This window comes from Chionomys nivalis, chromosome 10, assembly GCF_950005125.1.
Source record: "Chionomys nivalis chromosome 10, mChiNiv1.1, whole genome shotgun sequence".
Taxonomy (NCBI): Eukaryota; Metazoa; Chordata; class Mammalia; order Rodentia; family Cricetidae; genus Chionomys; species Chionomys nivalis.
The window spans coordinates 38,031,494-38,049,867 of record NC_080095.1 but is presented as its reverse complement, the minus strand read 5'-3'; the positions used below and the strand labels follow the sequence as shown (position 1 = coordinate 38,049,867).

Genomic DNA, 18,374 nt, shown 5'->3' with positions numbered 1-18,374 from the left:
CAGCCTGGGCTATGCAGTGAGACTGTCTACAGAATAAAATGAAATGAGAGGAGTCCTAGTCAGTTTGGGGTATGCAGAGGGTCTCAGGGGTCCATGATATGAGTTCCTGTAATGGGGAGGAGGGGGCAGGATCCCTCAAAGTCCTCCAATAGGGATGGCTGTTTGAGATTACTTCCTACCTTTGGACCAGAGTTCAAATGCGATCACTCCATAAAAGACAAGACTTTTGGCCAAAAGTACACAAAGATGCTGGTCAATTTGGGTGCAAAACAGATCCGGCTCATTTCCTATAAATTGTTCTAAGAGTGGTACCATGCTCTGGAAGGCAAGGCAGGATCCAAGACTTTCTATAGTCCCATCCAGTACAGCTTCTACCTCTACTCTGCTGCCCTCTGGCCCACGACCAGGCCCTCAGTAGCAGACACCATGTAGACCAGGGTGACCTCAAATTCAGAAAAATCCACCTGCCTCTGCCTCCCGAGTGCTGGATTAAAGGAGTAGACCATCACAATGGATCCCCTTTATTTATTTATTAATTAATCCTAACCTACCTCTGCTCCCTGCCCCTACCCACCTGCAATGGGTCCTGCCTGACCCCAGGGCAACCACACAGCCGGCACTGTGGAAAGGGCTCCAGTAACCACCACTCCCCACTATTTGCATGTTGGTTTCTTCTCTCTGCTCCCAGGATAAGAAAGGCACCCAATTCTGCCCCAGAAGCATCTTCCTCTGGTGCTGGCTTTCTATACAAGGTCAGCCTGAGTTGTCTCTTTAGATGCCTGATCCGCTGGAGCCTCTCCCAGCTCCCAGGATCCTTCAGGAGCCAGTTATACCCAACCCCAAGGCCTTCAGTGTAGCTTACAGATCTTTCTCTCTGGCTCTGCTGTCCCACTTCCCACTTTGTAGCCCAAGCCAACTTCACCTTTGTTAGGACCCCTGGCTCCTGCTTTTCACCTTCTTCTACAGGCCCCATCTTCTAAAACGGGTAGTTGTCTGTTCTTGACTGAGTTCTCATGCCACAGGGTTATAGCACACATTGCCAGGGAAAAGAGGTGACTGAGCCAAGCAAAAGTCATGGCAAGAGCTGGTGGTGCACACCTTAATCCCAGAAGCTGGAAGGCAGAGGCAGATGGATCTCTGTGAGTTCAAGGCCAGTGTGGTCTACACAGAGAGATGCTGTCTCACCACACACACACACACACACACACACACACACACACACAGCAGAAAGAGCAGGTTAACCATTATTGCCAGCCAAGGACCTTAGACCAGCAATGAACATCAACTTAATCTTATGTTCCCACACTGTTGTAAGGGGGCAATCTCACTTCCAAGGGAAGACTCGAAGGACCCAGAGATCTGGAGCTTACCCAGCGCTGACAGCATCGCCAGAATTCAAACTCAGGCACCAATCAACAGATATTTGTTGGGTGCAAGATGGCCCTTTGATGAATGTTGGAGGAAAGGAAGGAAACGGGACTAAAGCAGTATTTGGTGCCGAAGCAACTGTCTGGGCCGTGCACTCTCTCACTGTGTGCACAGAGGGCCACCTCTGCCATCTTAAGGGACCCCAGCCCTGTTCCAGTCCATCAACCACAGTGTGGAAGAAGAGAACCTGGGATCAAGTCCTCGGCAGTCAGTGGACAGGAGTTGAAGGGATTTGGAAGCCCCAGATTCTGACTTAGCTGGTTTCTAGTGACAATGGCTTGTCCTGAACCATCCAGAGCAAAGAAGGAAAAGGTAGAAGTTGCCAGCGCAGCCCTCTTGCCCCAGATTGCCAGAGGCAGAAGCCGTAGATGGGCAGATAGATGCTCACCCCAATTTCTACCTCCACAGGATGGGTAGAGACTGAAACTAGGGTAGAGACTAAGATTAAGGGTAGAGACAAGACTAGGGGCGGGTCCTGAGGCTGACCTGGAGTGGTTGGTGCTTGCTTCCTGCCCTAGGGTTGGCTTTGCCTCATTCTCAGACAGTCAGATCAGAGAGATGGCCTGGAGGCCCAGCTGAGTAGGACTGGCCTGGAGCCAAAGAGGCCGCTTCTGTTGCTTCTCCTTTAACTCCCTATCAACTCTCTTCCTCTTATACCTTGGTCATGTGTTCAGTCACCTGCCTTTGTCACCCAGCAGCTCTCCTTCTTCCAGGACCCTAGCCCCAACCCACCCAGGAGTAAGCCTGTTGGCCACTCCCCAAGGAGAGATCAGCTGTCATCAGCCCAGATCCAAGACCAATAGTGCCCCAGGTCTTGGGCTCCAGGCCGACCAGAGGTTAGGGGTAGGGGAGCTTGTGGGAGGTAGCCACATGACAATCTGGGCTGAGACCCAGGGGCACTGAATTAATTCCTTCAGGTCCACTAGGCCAGCATTCCAGAGCCACCTCTCCCAGGGCGCTGGCCAGCAGCACTTCAGGCACCACCAGCCACTCAAACCTGTCCTGGGCTGTAGCCGGGCCTCCTGGGACTGCTGGAGACAGGTGTTCCAGAGCCTGGAGCTAGGGCTGGCACTCAAGTGCTTGCTTTTCCTCACAACCAAAATGCCTGGCTCCCTGAAAGACGATGCAGGTGAGCATAGGAGGGGGAGCAGAACTAGAGGAGGGCCTCAGAGAGGAGCAAGAGGGTAAGCTCTGGGAAGTAGAGGCAAAGTCAGGACCTACTAGGAGGGTTTTTTTCTGTCAAAGAAGAATACTAGCCACCTGCAATCTCAGATTGGCTGTGGAACAGAGAAGCGACACTGGATGATTTTTGGCCCTGTTTTCATTTTGTTGGTGTTGTTTTGGGGACAGGCTGTCACTTAACCCAGCTTGAGCTGAAGTTGACTTCCTGCTTCTCTTGCGTGCTTCCCAAGAGCTTAGAATTCAGGCATATACTACCCCTCCTGGTTTGCCCTGGTATATGCTTTTATTTGTTACCCATTCATTTGTAGCCGGGCGGTGGTGGCGCACGCCTTTAATCCCAGCACTCGGGAGGCAGAGGCGGGTGAATCTCTGTGAGTTCGAGGCCAGCCTGGTCTACAAGAGCTAGTTCCAGGACAGAGCTAAACAGAGAGACCCTGTCTCGAAAAACTAAAAAGAAAACAAACAAACCAACAAAACAAACCGTTCATTTGTTGTGTATTTATTGCAGTGCTAGAACCCATGGCCTCTGCTTGCTGGGCAAGCTCTCTACCACTAACCTAATGCCTGGTCTCTCCTCCCTCTTCCCTTCCAGCCAGGCTCCTCAGGCGGTCCCCTAGAGTACAATTCTGCCAGCTGAGGGGTAGTGGGAGGTGGGGGGTGGGCTGTGTAGTGGGTGGTAAGGAAGGCTATGGAACATCGCAGGGGATACCCTGTCCCTGGCTATTCCTTCTATGGAACACTCAAACTGCCACATAGAGGCTAGCTTAAGGAGCTAGACCATAGAGCATGCAGGTAGCATGTAAGTTACCTGGATGTGAACCAAAGACAGGCATATATAGATACATAGAAGAACCTACATATGTACATCTGCAAACATATGCAGACACACACCTTGTCTAGGACTTTATAAAGAATATAAGCTAACCCTGGATGTGGGCTTGGGGGCCCAGGATTCAGACAGTCTCTGTGACCCCAGGCCAGGTCTTTATCCTGTACCATTCTCTAATGTGCCCTAAGGCTCAGGGGAGCTGTAGCAGAGACCCCAGCTCCTTCAAGCACCCAGTACTCATGAAAACATGCACACAGGACTTCGAGTTGATCCCTCCAATCTGAAGATGGGGACCAAAAGGAGATTGACCTACTTTATACTGAGTAGCTTTTCATGTTCATGCTCTGTATGCGCTCTCTCTCTCTCTCTCTCTCTCTCTCTCTCTCTCTCTCTCTCTTGGGTTTTAAGACAGGGTCTCAGGCTGGAGAGATGGCTCAGTGGTTAAGAGCATTGCTTGCTCTTCCAAAGGTCCTGAGTTCAATTCCCAGCAACCACATGGTGGCTCACAACCATCTGTAATGAGGTCTGGCGCCCTCTTCTGGCCTGCAGGCATACAAGCAGACAGAATATTGTACATAATAAATATTAAAAAAAAAAAAAAAAAAAAGGACAGGGTCTCTCCACATTCCACATTGTCCTGGCTGACCTGGAACTCACTGTGTAGACCAGGCAGACTTCAAACTCACAGAGATCTATGCCTGCTCTGGCCTCCTGAGTGCTGGGAATAATATTTTTCTCTTAATAGTCTTATTTTTAAAAGTAGTTTTAGATAAATAAGAGTGGTGGGTTTTCTTTGTTTGTTGTTTGAGACAGGGTCCTTCTGTGATAGAACTCTCACCATAGAGTAGGATGGCCTTGAATTCGTAGAGATCTGCCTGCCGCTGTATCCAGAGTGCCAGGAATAGAGATCACCATTGAGTGTTTTGCCTGCATGTTTGTAGGTGTGCCATGTTCATTCCTGAGGAAGCCAGAAGAAGGGGTCAGATTCCCTAGAACTTGAGTTGGAGGTGGTTCTAAGTCACTGTACAGGCACTAGGAACAGAACTCAGGTCTCACAGAGATCTGCTTGCCTCTTACTCCCCAGTTCTGGGGTTACAGGTGTGCCTAGCTGACTTTGAACTTCTAACTCCCCCCTACTTCCTATGTGCTTGGATTACAGGTACTCACCACATCTGGCTTCATGCAGGAACCTAGGGCCTCCTGCATCCTGGGCAAGAGCTTTCCTAACTGAACTATAAACGCACCCACCTCCTTCTTCAGGGTTTCTTAGAGCCCAGGCTGGTCACTAAAGTGCCATACAGCAAAGGGGGCCTTGAATCCTGATCTTCCTGGCTCTACCTCCCAAATTCTGGGATTCCAGGTATGTGCCACCATGTCCACTCTCAAGTGACATTCCTTTTCTTTGTTTTTTTTTGCTACAGGGTTTCTCTGTAGCTTTGGTGCCTTTTAAACTCCTTGAAACAAAATGGTTAGTAAAACCTTTGTTATGTGTTTCTTGCTTAATATTGTTTATTGCTTGTAATTTTATATTTGCTATATGTTCCTATTGTATATAGTTGTATTGGGTTTGGTTCGATCTTGTTTAGACAAAAGGGGGAGATGATGGGGAAGCTCAGCCAATCACATCTGGCTTGGGTGTGGCCACCTGGAGCCAGGTAGATAAAGGGGGGATGGGTAGGTAGATAGGTGTGCGGGCTCTCTGTGTGCGGTGCTCGCCTAACCCGTTTGGACTTCGGACCTTCTCCGGTAGCGTGAGTTTCCCATTTTTTCAATTATTAAATTATATCTGTTGTTTTGAGCTGGTCTGGTTATTTTAGCGTACCGATCGAATACGCCTTCACTTAAACCTGTCCTGGAACTAGCCCTTATAAACCAGGCTGGGATTAAAGGCATTCAAGTGACCTTTCTAAGCAAGGGTATGATAAATTAAAATGGAAAAAGGAGCTGTGGGCGGTGGATCACACCTGTAATTCCAGCACTTGGGAGGCAGAGGCAGGCAGATCTCTGAGTTCGAGGCCAGCCAGGTCTACGAAGAGTTAGGGACAGCCAGAACTATTACACAGAGAAACTCTGTCTTGAAACAAACAAACAAACAAATAATAGCAACCACAACATGATGAAAAAAAGGATTCATTGTCACAAAACCAAGACCTGAAGTGGGTAAAGACCGACCAGAGTCACAAGGAGATCAGCTGGGAGCCAGGACATGTCTCTCTAGTGATACCTAAAGACTCAACAGTGAGCAGCTCTTGAAGAAAGGCAAGCTTTATCAGGTCCAACCCTATGATCAGAGTACAGACTGTCCTACCTGCTGGTGGATGCATTTCTGGGGCGCATTACAGAAGCAGGATGGTCAAATGAGGCCCAAAAATAAATGGACCAGTTTCCCCTAAAACAAGTGAAAATACCAGAGAACACAATGGTCAGTGGAGCTGATGTTCCTCAGAGGAACAATAGACATTAGAATCGAGAGGCACCATCTGCTCCCTGCCCACTTGTTTCTTCAAAGTGGACACCGAAGTGGGATCATTCTCTCATTATGTTGGGAGGGGGAGACTCCAGAAAAACAGCCTTGCTTCAGCATCCCAAGTCTCTTCCAGTCTTACTAACACAGTGAGGTTCACACTTAAACCCTGGAAGAAGACAGTGGGAATGGGTGGGGCTCATGCTCAGAGTCTTGATTTCCTGGGGCTACGAGGTCAGAAGGAAGAGGTGGCCTGCGCAGAACCACCTTGGGTTTGGCAAGAGAACAGGATCCAGCCGTGCGGTGGTGGTGGTGGGAGGCAGAAACCGGACCAGGCCAGCCTAGTCTACAGAGCAGCTCCAGGACCCAATCCAATGCTACAGAGAAACCCCTGTTTCAGGAGAGAGAGGGGAGGGAGAGGGGAGGGATCTAGGTGAACCTTGGGCTTAAACTTGAGAGTTCAATCTTTCTGAGTTCAGCTGACCTTAGCATAAAATGGAATGATATGTCTTCCTCTGTGTGCTTCTTTATACTTGGCACCTGGTTTTCACTCTCTCTTTCAGTTCCGTCTCTGCAGTGAGAGAATCAGCCAGGCAATGAGGATGACTAGGAAAGAGCAGAGAACCCCCTAAGCTCCAGAGAACAAGAAAGAGTCCCCTGTGTTTCACCCTCCATCTCTTTCTTCCTTACCCATCCAGACGGACGGTCCCGTTGGTTTTGCCATCCATTGTCTTCAATCCTCCAGAAGTTTCCAATTAGCAGATGGGGAGGAGGTGTGACAGTTGGCCCAGAGATGAAAGGTTAAGAAAAGACTTCACAATTCCAGCCTATCTGACATTTATAGTCAGAAACCTAGAAACATTGCTAAGGTATGATTGAAAGCCACGGGACAAATGCCATCATTTGAGAATTAATGACGACCATGCGCCACTGCTCCCACCCCCGTACTTTCTCTCCCTTTGTCCACCTCATCATCGTTCCTTTTGGTAGAGTTTTTTCTTTGTTTTTGTTTTCTGTCTAGTAACACTGTTTTCAAATAGGACTCCTGCTCAGACGCTGTCACTGTGTGATCCTAGGCAAGTTTTTTTTTTTTTTTTATTTCTCTGTGCATTGAGGTCCTCACATCAGTAAGCTGGATCGTGCAGTGGCCTGAGTTCTGAACTCAAGTCTCATAGATGGGCTGTAGATGGTCCCAAACCCCTTTATAAATACAGTCACCTGGGCATGATGACACACGCCTTTAATCCCAGCACTCAGGAGGCAGACACGGGCTGATCCCTGTGAGTTCCAGGCCAGCCTGGTCTCTTTAGCAAATTTCAAGCCAGCTGGAATAAAAACTAAAAAGGGGGCTAAGGCTATAAGGCTATGGCTCTGAGGTAGAGCACAGACCTAGCACAGGTGGAGGCCTAGGGTTCAATCCCTAGTGCTATCGAATGGACGAACTGGTTTCCGAGGCCTTAAGGGTCATTCTCTATCCAGCTTCCTGTACTTGATAGGATTTAGGAGGAAACGAAAGTCAGTCTCAGAAATCTGGGCCTGAAGTACAGCCCTATAGCCCCAGCACTCAGAGGCAGTGTCCAGAGGAGGAGGATCAAAAGTTCAAAGCCAGCCTTGGCTGCATAGTGAGTTCCAGGTTAGCCTGGGCTACCCGAGATGCTCTCAAGTATTCAAAGAGTGAACTCTTTTTATTGTCAGACCCTGGATGCTTGGGAGGATGTTCCTGGAATCTCTGGAATATTAATATTAAGGATTAAAAAATTGTGAACTCTGCTGCAGACAGATCATCCATGGTGTTGTCTCCAGTGACCAACATGTCCCCATCAATCTGTTCTTCTAAAGCTGTTAAATTCTCACTGTCCCCGCCCCCTCCCCCACAGCCACGTCACCTAAAGAATCATTACGACTGTGTCAGATGCACAGGTAAAGGTATACAAACAGTACAATATAGACTATAAAATGTTGGTCCCCACCTACGGGTTTTGGGAGCAAAGTGAGGATGGGAAACTGGAGTAGGGATACTCCCAAGTAACATGGGAATAAAAGGAGTCGGCTAAACACTTGGCTGTGAGTCTCTGAAATACACCATAATCCTCGGGGCCGGAGAAGGAAAACCGCCCTACCTGTCCAGTGTGGACCACGTTGAGGAAGGGAGGATCTACCCAAGAACCAAACCAAGACTGGTGGAGGCAACCACACTAGCTTCTAAACAAGTCCAGCAAAGAGAAGTCTTATCACTCCTCCCCCAGCCCCAACAGAGCCCATTTAACAAGCGGCCCTTGGCTATGGTAAACTTAAATTAACTGCACCAGCTATTTTATGACTCACTTCCAGCCAGAGTTCTGCCCTAACCTCTGAGCGTTTCCTCTAGTTTACTTCTCTCCACCCCATCTTGTCAAGTCAGGCTTCCTAAGCGAAACCAACCCGGCCTCCTTTGCTGGATGCCTCATTACTACAGCTGCTGCTTCTCCTAATAATAGCACCCGGCAACAAAAGGGGGAGCAGACGACACTGGTTCTCAGCTCTTAATGACAGGCCCTCTTGCCCATATGTACTAGGAATCAAGGGCCTTGTAATCCTAAAAGGTTCCTGAGCATAATCCCAAAGCAATGAAGAGACAGTGGCAGGCAAGCAGGAGCCCATGTGTGCACAGGTAGATAACAGGACCGACACCCTTCATGGCATCCACCCCGGGACAGGCAATCCTCACAGCTGAGTCCACAAGTGGGCCTTTCCCCCTGAGGCTCACCCAGCTCAAAAGCTGGAAGCGCATTTGGTGTGGGGGTTGGAAGAACCTTGGAGAAATCTTCCAGGCAAAACCTGCTCAGGTTTTATTAACGAGTCTGTAAGAAAAGCAGCCCAGACCTTTAAGTGATTGGCCGCTGGATGGGTTTTAGAATTAACTCTTCCTACAGTCTACTACACATTATCACACCCCCACCCAGTTAATTACCCCTGAGGATGAAAATAGGTTTCATGACTCATAAGCACCGATACAACACTTGGCAACAGATGAGAACCAAGGACACATTTGCAGGAAGCTGACAGGAATGAACATCTATTTATATGTAGGGAGATTCTTAGAGGTGAGCCAGACACCTCCCATCTAGCATCCTTGCAAGTCCATCAATAGCCCCATGGATCCCCATTCCCAAACATACACACCTACACCCGCACACAGGGCTCTAGTGTCCACTCCAATATGGTGGCAAAAGCTGGATCAGAAACCCAAAGGGTATTATTAATAGCAAGTCCCAACACCCACCAAACCTCCATACTGGTGTTCAGGATTACCTGGTGATTTGAATTCCCCGTGTGTGCCTGAGCCTATTCCCACCTCCCTGCCCTCCTGCTCCTGGTGACACCCATCAGGTAGGGCTGATCATTCCCTCCAACATGGGCAGGGCAGGCAGTCCTATCTGGTCAGTTTACTAGGCCCAGGACTGGGGAGTGGCTAGGAATTAATTTCAGTTCGGGTCACCACGGTTGTGTTTTGCTTCCTTTCTCCTGTTCTTGTCCTCTGTGCCGCCAGGAAAGGACAAGGTTCAAACCAGGACTATTTGCATTGCTCTAACTGGATGAAAGGCTAGTCTGGTGTCTGCCAGAGGGCGGGGGGTGCTCTGAGCCCCAGAGGGTGCAGTCCTCTCCTTCCCCACCTACCAGAACTTCACAAATGCCAACAAAGCCAATTAATACTGGAGTATCTTTGCCAGTAAAATTTGGTGCCTGAGTAACCTTTGCTTTCCTTTCCCTCCCTCCCCCACCTCCCTAAGTCTGCTCTGATCAGCGGTGTCCTGACTTAAGAAGCACTTATTAAAGGGTAGGACATAATGAATGAGGTGGGAACTGCTTTGCAATCAACATGCTTTTGCCTCCCAGATGCTCACAACCTTCCCTGCCCCCACGCCCAGCGAGACACTTTTTAATTTGAAAGAAAGGGTTTATTTTCGCTTATAGTTCCAGAGGGCTAGAGTCCATCATGGCCGATTTAGAAATGGGAACTGTCAAGGAATGCACACACGGTAGGAGTAGCAGGAAGCCGGCCGGTCACGTTTTCATTTACACACGGAAGCAAAGCCCAGCTAGACACCTTTTGTTTTAAGTGTACAGCTAGACACCTTTTGTTTTAAGTGTACAGCTAGACACCTTTTGTTTTAAGTGTACAGCTAGACACCTTTTGTTTTAAGTGTACAACGACAGTAGATTTTACCCTGTGTGGAGAGGCAAAGCACCTTAATAGGGTTCCGTCTAGATTTCCCTCTGTTCCCACTTGTTAAGTAACAGCTGTCCTGAGTATCAATGTATCCTCATCGCCCCAGGGAAAGTGCTCTTGACAATGCTTTTTGCAGCTGGGTCCCATGTGGGGATGGGGGTGGGGGGTAAAGATGCTGAAAGAGTAAACAGAAATTGCTTAGTCAGCAACTGCAGATTACAGGGGAGGTAAAATGTAAACAGTCTGGTACCCAGGGGGTGGGGCAGGCAGCTCCGAGAACCTTCAAAGGAACCAGGATTCCTGGTTCCAGGTGGGAAGTAACAGTTGTTCCCTTAGTTGGGAGTGGTGTGGCCTCTCAGCCCTAGAAAGACAAACTTGCTGACTCAGGGCAGAATTAATTATCAATTGAATTTATTACAAGTTACTAAGCTCCAAGGCACATTACAGTGTTCTGTTAACTACAGAAATGTATAAAGGACAAACAGAGCAAGTTCTCCATGTCTAGCTTTTCGCTCTACGGTTCAAAAGCATCCGTGCATCAATAAAGCCAAAACAAAACGACACGTGAAGATCCAACACATTCAGATCAGGAGAAACAAACCGAAACATTTTTTCCCTCACAAACTTGCAACAAAAAACACCCATTCCCTCCCAACACCCCCCTTACTATTTTGCAAACAAAACAGGAAAACAAAACAGAACAGAACAAAATTAAGTGAAGACTTCAACACTTGGGGCTGTTTAGAGAGAAGCTTTCACCATTTTATAGCATCAATTTTTTTTCTTTTTTCTTTTCTTTCTTTTTTTTTTTTTAGGCAGCAACACTGGCCTTGGCAAAAACAAAAACAACAAAAAAATCTTTTTCTTTTGTGTTTTTCCTTTCAGAGTGCATAACATTTACAAAAATACACACCAGCAGCAGTTGTTGCTAAGGGCTATTAATGCTGTACCTAGGCAAACATTCTGCCACCAAATAAATGCTAACGAATATGATGCAAATGACCCAATCAATATTATACTGCTTAACACAACCAGCTTATCCTTCAAATGAAGAAGTTACATACCTGTTTCAAAATATAGAAACATACGACGAAAATAATGTCTATACATAAGACTAACTTTTTGCAGTTATATTCACAATTCTACATCTTGGTGGGAAGGGAAATGGCGGCAGGTGGGGGAAGGGCCCTCCAGATTGAAGAGGAGGTGGTCTAGGGCAAAAAAGGGGTCGCTGCCCTGCGGTTCAAGGGTCTCTCTCTTTTTTCACTTTAACATCCCCAGCTAAGATAGTTGCAATTTCGCCCTGCATGAAGGCCCAAGGTACATTAGACCCGACTAGGGGGCATTTCTCTCCGCTGGGGCAATACACCTCACCTGTAGCCCCCTGGGCTTTGATACTCTCTCTAGAACAAGGGAAACAAAATTTGTGGCTAGGGACAGACGGGCACTGAACGAAATGAGTGTCCTCCAAACGTTCGTGGCAAATGGTACAGCAGAGGGGTCCGCTGTTGGCCATAGGGGAATCCGGAATGTTTTGGGGGTGCACTTGGTCCATGCCTGGGTGGGCGCTAGGCGGCGGGGGCGCCACCTGTAAATTCAGGTCCCCATTGCGTGATGCCAGGCGACGCTGCCCTGGCACGGAGGCGGGCGACACCGGGCTGCTGCTGTTCCGCCTAGCGGATGCAGTGGTAGAGTGCACTGAACTGCCGTCCTTGGGCGAATGCGCTGTGCCCAGAGTGTCTGCCACTGACATGAGCGCGGCCATGGGGGACGGCCCGTTCTGGGGGGCTGACTCTGGCGGGGTGGTCCGATTGGAATGAGGTCCCAGAGGTGGAGGGGGTGGAGGTGGTCCCCCTGCTGCGTGCCCTGGCGCCGCAAAGCCCCCCGCGGACATAGTGAGCTTCAGCGCCTCGCTCTGGTTGGCCATCCACTGCTGCCTCTGCTGCTCCTCGCCGAGCTTCAGTGCACCTTCAGCTGAGTCCGGAGGCTCTGGGGATGCCTTCCTTTTGCGCAGGCTGGAGGCTGCACCCCGACCCGTGGGCGCCGCTGGTGGCAAGGCTCCAGTTCCTGGAGGTGCACTGGGGGCGCGGCTGAGACTCACCAGCGCAGTGGGTAACATGGGACAGCTGGCATCTAGATAGGGCTGGGGCAGCATGTCCGCGCCGGGCACGCCCTCCTTGAAGAAGCGTACAGCCTCGGGCAGCAGGTCCCCAAGTAGGCGCCAGTCGCCTGAACCATGCTTCTTCTCGTACTCCAGGTATTTGAAGCCAGAGGACAGACCACGGCCAAAGTCTTTCATGCAATCCTGGTACATCTGTTTGGCCACCCCGGAGGCGCTGGAGTACACGTTGCCGGAGCCCGTGGGATACTCAATGAAGAGCTTTAGCTCGTAGTCCATGCCGGGCTTGGAGACAGCGTCGAAGGCAAAGACGCGACCCAGCAACGAGTGGTCCTTCTTGAAGCGCACCTCGTAGGGCGTGCAGCCAGCCAGCGTGAGCAGTGTGTCACGGACCATCTTGGGCTTGTTGGCCCACTCCTCCGCACGGTTGCGCAGGCTCTCGCTCAGCTCGGCCAAGGCCTCAGCGTTGCGCTGCTTCTCCTTCAGCTCACGTTCCTGGTCCGTACTCGACACCGAACCAGGCCTCTTGCCACCAGCACCCACGCCCACCTCTGCCACTGTCGAAGAGGTCGAAGACGGCGCGGAGGATACAGTGGCCGACACGCCCGGGGCAGCCCCGAGACAGGCGGGCCCCCCGGGAGCACCGGGTGGCGCTGGAGTCGGGGGTCCTCTGCTGCCCGCCAAGCCGTGGGGCGGAGGCAGCACCGCGGCGCTGGCCGGGCCATTAAGCAGCGTCTGCGGCAATAGGTTTGGAGGCACCGTGAGCTGGGGTCCCCCGCCACCCCCCGGGTTGGGCAGACCGGTCACCAGCCCACTATGTGTCCCACGCCGAGAAGCCACCGATGTAGCCGCTGAGGATGAGTTGGGGCTCTGGCGGTTCAACTCCGGGGGGCCCTCCTCTGGTGTGGGCTTAGGGAAGCCGTTAGGACCTCCCAGGCCGTTGGGCAGCCGGGCGGCGTGGCTGCTGCTCCCCAGACTCACCGGGGGCGGCGGATACTCGAAACGGCTACGTTGTTCCACCGCGGCGGCGGCAGCGGCGGCGGCCGCTGCGCTCAAGCCGTAGCGTTCCAGGCCAGACGGGGCGGCCAACACCGCAGGCTTGGTGGAACCATCAACGTGGTTGAGCTGCTGCTGCTGCTGCTGTTGTTGTTGCTGCTGCTGCTGCTGTTGCTGTTGTTGCGCGGCGGCAGCGGCTGCCGCCGCTTCCTTAGCGGACAAGGCCACTGTCTTGACCCCGACGGGCGGCGGCGGCCCGGGGGAGCGGCCGTCTTGGAAGCAGCCGTGCGCCCGCTTCAGCTGGCGGGCGGTCTCGATCACGAATTCTATGCGGTCGGCGCCTTCGTAATTGACGCAACCACGGCAGACAGGTTCGGAGAAGTCCCAAATCATGGCCCAGGGCATGCGAGGCAGGTCGCACAGGTAGCAAGACTGTCTTCGGGACGACGACACCTGCGCCGCCGACATGATGCCAGCCTCGGGGAAGGTAGGCCCCCTCCCGGGCTGTTTCTGTGGCGCCTTCTCCACCGGGAGGACTGAGTGGTTGGGGAAGGAGTCCAGCTGCGGGGGAGGGGGCGGGGGCAGGCGAGAAAGTTCTGCCCCAGGGGCTGGAGGGAGAGCGAGTCTCCACTGCTGGTTCAGCGACTCCCTGCGGGGGCTCCACCGTCCGGGTGGCCGACGGGTTCTGCACGCTTCTCGCTCCCACCTCCTACTGCGGCTGTCTGGTCCGGAGAAGAGCACCGGGAGCCTTCTTCCTGGTGCGGCGGATCAGCACTGGAAGCTCCGGGCCTGAGGGGAGGGGGCTAGGGTGTCCGGGGCCGGCCGCCAGTGGCCTCTTGGCCCCCTCCCCGGAGTGATTGAAGCGTGGAAGCGTGAAGGGGGGGTCCCCCTACGATCTGAGTCCTCTCTACGCCAGGCGCCCCGGGGAGAGGGTTAGAGGGTTGTGCCACCCGGTGACCAGCTCAAATCTTGCTGAAGCCGCTGATTCCCCGGGAAGGCCCGGTGAGGAGGTGGCTGCCAAGAGGAGAGTTTCCCCTCCGCAGCGTCGGCCGTTGCGCTGGCGGCGCCTGGGTTTGCACGCCGGAGGGAGCAGCCGCGGCCACCGTTTCCCAGACACACGAGAGCAGAGGAGAAGAGCGCACGCACGCAGGCTCCCACCGCCCCTCCTGGCCTGGCCAGCTCTCCGGCCACAGAGGCTGGCGGCGCTCACGTTGGCTGCAGGGCGCTCGCTCGGCGCCTCCACCCGGGTCGCATCCCTTCCCGCTCGCGCTCGCCTGGAATGTGGGGTTGTGATTGTTACTCTACGTTCCGGAGGCGCGTCTCAGCGCTCCTGCTCGGGCTGCGGCTCGCGCTGTCCCCGGCTTGGCCGCGCGGGATGCCGCCCGGGCGGAGCGCTGACGTCACCGCCATGCTCTGCACCAGTCCCCCACCCCCCCTTTACACTTCCTCTGTCTGTGGAGCCCACTTGTTGCTCGCGAAAGGCGCATGCGCGGCAGGATGCCCAGATTCCTCCCTGTCGGCCCCTCCTCCGCGCCTCCGCCCTCCCCCCTCCCCCCTTGGTCATATGTGTGTGTGTGTGTGTGTGCGTGTGCGTGTGTGTGTGTGTGTGCGCGTGTGTGTATACACCACAGCTGAGCCCGGCGTGCTAATGCTGCAAGTCCTGGGCTGGTGTATGTGTGTGTAACAGACGATGACCTTTCCTTTTCCTGCCTGGCTTTCCCAAGTAAAAAAACGTTTAAGGGCCACGAGTGTTGTTTCCGATTCCTATTCCCTACCCCACCAAACCCCAGGCAGTAAAATTAAATGCCCTGTTTGACGAGTTTCACTTTAAATTTCATATAAGGTATTACCTATTTCATCTGCGGTGAGCGCTCCCTTCCTCCATTAATGCTCCATTCCTTGCCACCAAACACCTGCAGAATTAGCCCTTCTCCAATCTTCCAGAAATTACCTTTTAGATTTGTTTTTGCGACTGGGCCTGGGAATCAATCGGAGTTGCAAGGATGGCGCTAAATGAGCCACCCCTCCCCTTGGCCGAACTCCATAAAAATTTTTGACTGTGTATTTCTCTGAGCCCTTTAAGGAAAAGAGTCAACGGACTGCATACAGCCATAGTTGAGGGCAGGGAATGGGGAGTGAAGAATTTGCCAAACAGGTGAGTGGTTTTTCTGGGTTTCATGAAAGGGGCAGCTTTTAATAATACTGGTTGCTAGAGTGGGGGCGGTAGCTCAGCGAGGGTGCGTTTGTTCAGGATGACCGAAGCTCCGAACTCAATCCTTAGACACATAAATAAATAAAGCATAGACAGTTTTGAAAGTTCCTCTGCGTGCTGTGATTTAATTCCACACTGCCCCAGTACATTCTGGGAGGTCATGACTTCCTCTACCTTGTAAGATCACTGCTCATCATTAAGGCTCATTGTAGAAATAGATAGGGTTGGTCTTAGCTCTGGCTGGAGCAATTCAGCCTGTTCTATTTATTAGGTTTGCTTTTTTCTTATGTAAATTAAGATAATCCCTATGGAAGTCTGGTGGAGGGGAGGTGATTTTGATAGGGCTGGATTCTGCTTATAGGGTTGGAATTTCCTCACTATTGCTACTGGCTTTGTAACCCTGAGCTCTATTTATATAATCTTTTTTTTTCTTCTGCAAAATAGAATTATCTCCCCCAGCTCGATGGGGTGTTGAAGATTTCCGTTTGTTTCTTGTCTTCCTGACACAACTCTCAGTGGCACTGGGATAGGTACTGGGCAAGTGGTTCCTTTTCATCAACTTTAGTATTATTTTCATTATAATGTGGAGACAGAGCACGAAGCGGTATTTACGTTACTAAACCCTTAGTGTTTTCCACAAAGTGTGTTCTGTTCCATTTTACAGACCAGGAAAATAAGGAGATTGAAATAACTTGTCTACAGCTGCCTCTGCAGCTGGCCTGGTATCTAAATGAGGGAAATTTTATTTGAAGGTGGTGCACACAAGCTAAGGCTCCCAGGGATGGTGTAGGGTGTTCACATTTTCCATTAGCACCCCACTGTTTGTCACAGACCACTTGTATATAAAGTGCTGTGCAAATGCACCTTCATCGTGAGCCCCTAGCATCCCCCTCCAGACTGTACTACTGAATTCTTCCTCATAGAGAAGCTCTGAAGCTATTCCAGCTGCAGCGTGAAGCATAAATGCACCACACAGTGTGGAGAGCACATGCGTGCATTCCCAGAAAACTGCCATTATCGATACAGTGGATACTAGTATCGATAATGACATTGAAAACTGTCACCGGCTTCCCTGTGAAAGTGTTCTAGTGCGTAAGGCATTCTGATCATTATTTATGATCACGGTTACAGTCAGCTGAAGCAACAAGAAATACTTTTATTTTGACATTTGATCTCCTGAAGCTAGTCAGCATTTCCCAGCATGCTTAGTTCTGGGTTTCAAATGCAAAAGGAAAGTAGAGCTTGTAAGGATAAGGAGAAAGGGAGGAAGAAGCGCCCATAGGGAGCCTCTCTTTCATCTCAGAGCAACCCAGTTTCTGGTTTTGCAAAAAACAGCGAGCTCACTATGTGCTGCAGGCCAATAATAAACTTTGCCTGATTGGCTGGCTTGGAACAGATTCTTATGCACAGCCTCTCAGGGAGTGATTCCTCACCCTTGGACTGGTCACAGTTCCTCTTGAATGAGTCAAAACACAGGGCCCAATAATCCCGACCAGCCTGGGACAATGAACTTTGGCTTGACTGAATGACCCATTTGTTTACATTATTTATTTTTCTCTTTATTAAATCCCAGTGCTAGGGAGGCAGAGGCAGACAGATCTCTGTGAGTTCGAGACCAGCCTGGTCTACAGAGCGAGTTCCAGGACAGTCAGGGCTACACAGAGCAACTCTGTCTCGAAAAACAAAAATACTTTAGAAATAGCAGCTTAGCCACAACCCTCCAGCCAGGCAGGTACAAAAAACAAGTTGAGTTCCATATCACAATTCAGTATACCATCTCCTTGTCTGTCTTCACTTTAAAGACATAGATACACACACACACACGTGCAAATAAGGTATCTCTGTACATAGTGAGCTGGACATCAGTATGCATTTAAACAGAATTCCATTACAGTCCACAGTCTCACAATCCTTTTATTTAAAAATCACAACTCTAGAGCTCAATAAAAATCAATCAAAAAAAAAAAACTGAAAAAAATCACAACTCTTTATATCCCCTGAAAAAGAATCACCATCGTTCTTGGTAATAAGGTGATACATTGCTTCTTAACTGCTTGTCTCAGATGGCCCTGTTTGGGGATGTATCCGTGATTGGTGAGGTGAGAGCTCCAATGTTTGGAGATCCTCCGTTCCTTTGCTCCTGCAGCAATACTGTGATCTCTTGGGAAGAACTGATCCAGGGAGGTGAGAAATGGAGAAGTGATACAGAACTCTGGTGCTATGTTCAGGGGTGCACTAGCTGCAGAGAACAAGGTACGAAATGCTAACCCTAACTCCACAAAGCAACCCATCTTAATAGCTGTATTTCTCCTCAGCTAGCCGAGATAGCATCTTCAGGGAACACTATTCTAAACTGGAGCAAAAGGTCGGCTTTCCACTTGACCTTCCATGAGCAACATTGCCCAGTGTTAGGGTTGTGAAGGTTGCCAGGATCTTAGGCGACTCCTGCCCGCCCTCAACAGCCCCCACAGTTTGGAATCGAAATGGAACGGGGCGGGGGGGGGCGGGGGTGCTCTTAGCCTGCTGGCTCTCCAGGCCGTGGCTGAACCTCGCGTCACCCCGCTGCAACGCGCGCCGCCAAGCGCTCCGCAGAGAGAAAAGCCTTTTTTGGTAACACACAGTAAGCAGGGCCCGGTTTTTTGGCCTGCGGGAGCCGCTTAAGAGTAGATGAAAACAAACGTGTGGGTTGGGCCCTCCTTTGGCCTTGTGGAGGCCTGGAATCGCCTAGCACCAGGAACCCCAGGAGTGCGGCGGGTTACTGAGTCTTGCAGACCCGAGCAAAGGGGCTGTGGGGGCTGGAGGCTGCTGGGTGATTTACACATTTATTCCCGGTCGGATCTGTGGCGGAAGTATTTGCCTTTCCCTAAAGGGCTAATCCTGGTATTAAAAAAAATATTGAGTTAGGCCAGGGCATAGGGTTACACAAGAGCCACT

At 51.0% G+C, this 18,374-nt stretch overlaps 1 protein-coding gene across 1 annotated transcript; it reads right to left on the bottom strand.

Annotated features, from left to right (window-relative positions):
* Nucleotides 1-10,502: 10,502 nt before the first annotated feature.
* Nucleotides 10,503-14,988, bottom strand: Irf2bpl (interferon regulatory factor 2 binding protein like). The gene has a single exon (XM_057782397.1). The coding sequence runs from the start codon at nt 13,694-13,696 to the stop codon at nt 11,357-11,359; it is 2,340 nt and encodes a 779-aa protein (XP_057638380.1). The 5' UTR covers nt 13,697-14,988; the 3' UTR covers nt 10,503-11,356.
* Nucleotides 14,989-18,374: the final 3,386 nt, after the last annotated feature.

What these genes read in the sequence shown, in the direction of transcription:
- Irf2bpl (XM_057782397.1), bottom strand. Translation starts at nt 13,696, where the DNA reads ATGTCGGCGGCGCAGGTGTCGTCGTCCCGAAGACAGTCTTGCTACCTG.